Source organism: Mirounga leonina, unplaced genomic scaffold (assembly GCF_011800145.1).
Source record: "Mirounga leonina isolate KUSES-001 unplaced genomic scaffold, KU_Mleo_1.0 Mir_201, whole genome shotgun sequence".
Classification (NCBI taxonomy): Eukaryota; Metazoa; Chordata; class Mammalia; order Carnivora; family Phocidae; genus Mirounga; species Mirounga leonina.
This window is the reverse complement of record NW_023270504.1, coordinates 31,327,213-31,333,212: the sequence shown is the minus strand read 5'-3', so window position 1 is coordinate 31,333,212 and position 6,000 is coordinate 31,327,213. Positions and strand designations below refer to the sequence as shown.

The following is a 6,000-nucleotide window of genomic DNA, read 5'->3' as shown; positions in this document are numbered from 1 at the left end:
ACATGCACCCACACAGCAAACACGCACACACACATGCCCACACAGTGAACACACACACACGTGTCCACACACTCATACATTAAACACACACACATGTACCCACATACACAGTGAACACACACATGCCCACACACACAGTGAACACGCCCACACGCACCCACACACTCACACAGTGAATATGCACACACACATGCCCACACACAGTGAACATGCGCACACACATGCCCACACACACAGTGAACAGGCACACATGTGCCCACACACTCACACAGTGAACACGTGCACACACATGCCCACACACTCACACAACCGCTGTGGCCTCTTCCTCCCACAGTTGCTGATGAGGCAGCAGAGCCACGGAAACAGTAAGATCAGGATCAGGATTCCATACAGAATAAGCATCTCTGGGTTAGGACCCAAGGAGATCTGAGTTCTGACCCCAATTCAGTCGCCCTCCGGCATGAGTCACTGGCCCATCCCCCATGCTTCGGTATCCCCATTAATAAAATTGGAGTAGCGTATGCCCTGCTTGACTCAGAGGCTTGTCATGAGTAACAAATGAATTAACAGATGTGATGGGGTTTTTATAAGGTGGAAAGGTCAAGCTTTTAGAACAGGCTTGGGCTGCTCTATACGGGTTGGGTGGGTCCTGAAAGTGCTGTCCTCTCCCTCTGCTAGAGAAAGCTGGGCCTTTTGTTGCTGGTTGGGCAGAGCCGGGAAGTTCCTGGGGTCACATACTGCCATGCCTTTGGGTTTGACATTGGCTCCTTAGAGTGACGGCAAAGACTAGAAGCCTCACGTCGATGGGTTTGTTCTCCTGGGCAGTGAGCCTGAGTCCCTGCTGAGCTCGAGACCCTCCTGCACCAGGGTGTGCCCTGGATGATTCTGCTCACCCTTTGGCCCAGGTGTTCTCCCTTTTCTCATCTGTGCCTCTCAGTACCTCCCTCAGTCTTTCTTCCTATAGATCCTGAATGCTGGGGCTTGCTTTACTCCCAAACCCATGAAGGCATGAGGGAAAGATCCCAGTTAATCCTCTCAGGGCCGAGCGCTGGATCAGTGCCCTAGATTTGACCTGGGGCCTCTGAGCTGTGGCAACTCAGGAAGCTCCCTCCTCGGGTACCTACCTGGTTCTCTGGAGCAGGCCCTACCAGGTGGCTGCCCATCCCACAGTAAGGACAGATGAAATGTTGAAGGCTCTTGATGGGGTGGGAAGAGGGAAAGTGAAAGGAGTTTTGGGGAGCCATCATGGGATGAGCTGGAGACGGAGAATGGCAGCAGGCAGGCAACACCACTTCTCAGGGGCCACTGTGTACAAGACATGCTGGCCCGTCCCCAGCAAAAGCAAAGCCAGTGTTGGGCCACTGCACTTAGCCTTGAGCTGCAACATGAAGGCTGAGACCCCAGAGCTACAACTTGGCTTAACTTGTTCCTCCTCACCAAGCTGAAGCTTACTGCCTTGGGTGTCGTTTTTCTCACTGTGCAGGGAGGGAGGGAGCCAGTATTTACTATGTGCTAGGCATTGTGCTAGGTGCTTGCGTGTACCGTAGTTCATGGATAGAGGGATCTGTGGGGAGAAGAAGAAAATCCTCCGATGTCTCTCTTAAAAACCACTCTCCCTTCATTTAATACAGACCACAGTTTAATAGGAAAATACCCTCTGAAGGAGGTATTAGCTCAGACTGAGACGCTAATGATGGACATAATGAGCCTTCCTAAAGAAGAGATTTTGATACGGGGAGCAAGGGAGAAAATGGCACCAGGACTGAGTCCCTGAAGTTCGTAGGAGGTTTGCAGAAAAGGGAGGGGCCACCAAGACAGGCATGGGCCAGCCACTTGAACTCTGATACTCCCCTGTGCAAAGCTAAACTTTCAGATCAGCATACAAAATTCAGAGCTGAGCACACTGCCCTGAGCATGGAAGGCCTCCACATATATCTCTTGAGTAGAAGGACTCACCCAACATTGCTTCCAGATGGTTTCACCAGCCATTCTTCCAGACAGTAAGGTAGACTGATGGCCAATCTGACTTGGCTGTCATCAGACACCATTAAATGCCCAGGCCACATAGGTGTCCGTGGGGCCACTTGAAAGTGGGTGTTAAGAAGGGAAATGAAAACCCGGGGGCAGGTATGCTGGCTCCTTAGATGAAAGCAGCTTCAGGACACTTGTCCAGAAAGACACTCACACATCACAATTATTTTCTAAGCTCGTGAGCAGGAGAGATCTGCCCAAGAACATGGCATGCTGGGGATCTGCTTGGCCTGCTGTGGTGGGGGTGCTGTCCACTAAGAGTGAGGTGGCAAGATGCAGGGAGGCATGTCCTCTGCCATCCAGCCTTGGGAACCCAGAGCTATTGATAGAAACAGGGAGGAGACCCTTTAGGCCCAGGCTGTGCTTCCAGAGGCCTAGAGCATGGCAGTAGGCACCTACCGTCCCATTATACCATAGCAATGCATCCTGGAGCACCAGGGAGCAGAGGGTGAGGAGAAAAGCATGCATCAGGTGGTGGGAGATCAAACTACCAGGAATGATCCTACACTGGGGCAGAATGGGCAAGCGCTACGGTGAAGGGCCTCTTGCCACCAAAATGCCCCTCCCAAGAGGGTTGAGAAGGGTGTAAAGAAGAGGTGGTAGCTCCATTCCCATCCCAACTAGGCCAAAGGCCAGGTTTGTGTGGACTTGGGAGAGGCCGGGGGAACAGAGTCTGTTGTGTAGCCAGGATGCCAGCATCCCGGGGGGTGGGGGCCTGGGCTCCTCAGCTTGGGTAGCATGAGAGAGCACAGGAGGCTCTGTCCCGCAGTGTGCATCACAGGACACTTGAGGCCATCGGGACCATGGTGCCTTCCCCCAATGGCGGCTGCCACATTTAATCGAGGGCAAGATCGGGAGGCCTATCTCTTGGTGGGATCTGGGGCAGCAGCCTCCATCCCAGCTCGAGGGGTGAGTGGTAGGCCTGGGGGCCAAACTCTACCCCCCATCCAGTCTGGGCCGGAGTGTGTGGGGCCCCTGTGCACGGTCCCTGGATGCCCCACCCTCCTGCTTACCTCTTGGAGCTGAGCTTCCAGGCTGCCTCCTGTACCCGGACGGCAGGAGACAAGGGGGGCCCACGGCCCTCTACGGTGCTGACCGCGCTGGGGTAGCCAGTGGGGCGGGGGAAGCGGCCCAGGGCAGTGTTGTTGGCATTGTTGATGTTGGCGTTGGAGCCAGTGGACGAGTAGCTGCTGGGGGTGAAAGTGGAGTCCACCAGTTTCTCGTGGGACGGCGACCCGGTGTCGCCTTGGCTGTTAGCTGCCTTGTTGATGTGCAGTGGGCGCTGGGTAGTGAAGGTCTGGGGGAAGGCGCTCCGGCCGTCGCTTTGGTAGCAGCTGACGTGGTTGCCGAATAGGCCGCCGGCCCTCTGTGGGCGAGACAGGAGGGGTGGGAGGAGGAGAAAGCCCTCTCAGCTACCTCTCCTTCTCGGCCAAGGCACGGAAGGCTGTCTGCTTTCCAGAGAGCACAGCCATGCCGGGCAGTACGGGGCGGACGGGGAGCTCTTGGCCCACGTGGCCTGGCAGCTGGAGGGGAGGGACGCAGACGGTCCCCTCTGAAACCGCTGGGGGGCCGGTGAGGGACAGGACAACCAGGCACGAAGGCTGCTGCCCTGGGACTTTCTACCGAACCCCCTGAGGACTCAAGAACCAGTGTAGGATGGCAATCCTTAGTTGCAGCCAGTCGCTCACTCGCCTTGGTGGCTGTGAGGCACTGGGAGGGCTGAGGGATGGGGAAAGGGACCAGGAGATTCTAATGAGAATTTTTAAAACGGAGATCCAACTGGCTCACTGAGCTAGAAACTATGTTGGCCAAACGGTTTTGGGAAAATAAGGATGACGCATTGACTCCATTAATTATATTATGGCCTTCTCTCCCCCGGGCAATTCTTAGAGATTTCAAATCAGGACCCAGTGTTTGCCCCCAACATTCTTTCCTTGTCCTGGGGCGAGTGGGCAAGTAGCTATCTGCAAGTTGGTCTGTGGGGTCTCGCTGGGGCAGTGAGAGCATGGTGCTGTGTCCCTGAGGCCATTCGGTGATGGACATTTCACAGTGATGAGGATGAGGATGGTGATGACAGGGCAGCCACAGGCCAGGCAGGCTGTCCTCCCTCCCGGTGTCTCCACAGCCCAGGACCCCTGCGTGGGGGCTCGCAGGGCCCTGGCGCGATGCTGCTTGGCGGCTTCTCCCTTGCTTCGGAGGTATTTTAGCCAAATATCTTCGGGGTTCGGCAGGGATCACCATGAATGGAGAGAGCAAGTCAGGTTCGGTTTCCACCAAAAAACGGATGCTCAGCCTCCATATCCAGGAAAGGAGAGGGAAGGAAAGCTGGAGGGGACTTTTGTGACTGGGAGAACACGTGCTTTCTCTTAAGAGGACAATTGCCCCTGGGCTCCGCTCCTCTGCTGCCACGTGGGAACACAAGCCAGATTCTCTGATTTTTAAAAGACAGGTCAGAGGTCTAGGTTTTTATTTGAATGTGCCGGATTTCTGAATGCTGGCAAACAAAATCTGTCTGCAGGTTAGATGCAGCCAAAAGTGGCCCCATGGCTTTGCAGCTTCTAATGCAGAAGGTTCTCCTAGGAAACATGTCCCTTAAGAAAATGGCTCCTCCCCTCTTTCTCCGAGAGCCAGGGACACTCTGGGAGCTGCCATGTCCTGGGAGCCCAGGCTTGAGATGGAATCACACTTGGAGAAGGCCGAGGGGTTAGGAAGTAGCTGAGTAGGAAGAGCCTGGAATCTGCCAGAGAGCTCAGGGCTTTCTCCCTGGATTTCCTTGGCAGAGCGCCAGCCCACCCTCTTGCTTCCAGCTGAGATTTATAAAGGTAAGAGTGCTTCTGTGGCATCCACCTACCCTGAAGATGTCGTCTTCGGAGGCAGCAGACACAGCCTCCTTCATGGCCTTGTCCAGCTCCTCCTCGGCCGTCAGATCTCCAGAGATGGCCCGTCGGATCTCAGGCCCGATGTCATGCAGCGTGCGCAAGCCAGCCTGAAACCCAGAGGGACACCCAGCCGCCTGACCCGCTGCCTCCCCATTAGGCAGGTGAGCCTGCTGAGGGTTTATCTGTGTGTGCTAACCAGGGATGTGCTTCGGGACCTCCCTTGTCTGCCCCAGACTGGAAGAATCCATTTCTCCACCCAGGAAGGATAAAGGCACATTAGGAGCGGCCATGAAGCAGGCAGGACTGGCGAAGCAGGGTGTGTGGGAGGCAGTGTGTCACCCCTTCACACACACACCTTTGGAAAGGCTTGGAGCTCCCTGAAAGTTCTGGAGGGACCTGGCCCCTGACCCTTGGCCAGAGGTTGGAAGAAGGTGACCAGGCCCTTCCTTAGGGTGTGGACCCCCTCCTCGCCTCTTACCTGCAGGGATAGGGCGTTCCTCTGGGAGGGTTTGCCCACCAGACCCTGCTCTTTGCGCTTCTTGAATTTCCGGAAGTACTCCTGGATCAGGAAAGTAGCATAAAACTTGCCAACCGTGACCTCATCATCTGAGACAGAAGAGAGGACAGAGGGGAGGTAAAGGGGGTAATTCAGTTGGGCTTCATTCACTTTTTTTTTCAGCATCCAAGCTTTCCGAAGTTTTTTAAACTTTTTTTTTTTTAAGAGGTAGTCCATTCACATGGTTCAGAAAGGCAAAAATATATTACAAAGTGTACAGTGAAAAGTCTCCCACCCCCCCATCCACCGAGTTACCACCTTTTAATAGATAACCTTTCTAAAATTAGTTTCTTTTCTTTTTTTTTAAAAAGATTTTATTTATTTATTTGACAGAGAGAGAGAGTTAGTGAGAGCAGGAACACAAGCAGGGGGAGTGGGAGAGGGAGAAGCAGGCTTCCCGCTGAGCAGGGAGCCTGATGTGGGGCTCAGATCCCAGGACCCTGGGGTCATGACCTGAGCTGAAGGCAGATGCTTAACAACTGAGCCACCCAGGCGTCCCTCTAAAATTAGTTTCTTGAGTATTTTTCCAGAGAG

General features: G+C 54.4%; 1 protein-coding gene across 3 annotated transcripts in view; it reads right to left on the bottom strand.

Moving 5' to 3' along the window:
* The window catches only part of CACNA1C (calcium voltage-gated channel subunit alpha1 C), a 645,253-nt gene that overhangs the window by 13,567 nt on the left and 625,686 nt on the right, over window positions 1-6,000 (bottom strand). For all 3 annotated transcript variants that reach the window (XM_035028541.1, XM_035028540.1, XM_035028539.1), the window contains 3 exons: window positions 5,389-5,516; window positions 4,883-5,017; window positions 3,045-3,397 (listed from right to left, as the gene is read on the bottom strand). In XM_035028541.1, coding sequence (XP_034884432.1) covers window positions 3,045-3,397; window positions 4,883-5,017; window positions 5,389-5,516 — 616 coding nt within the window. The remainder of the gene's footprint in view (window positions 1-3,044; window positions 3,398-4,882; window positions 5,018-5,388; window positions 5,517-6,000) is intronic.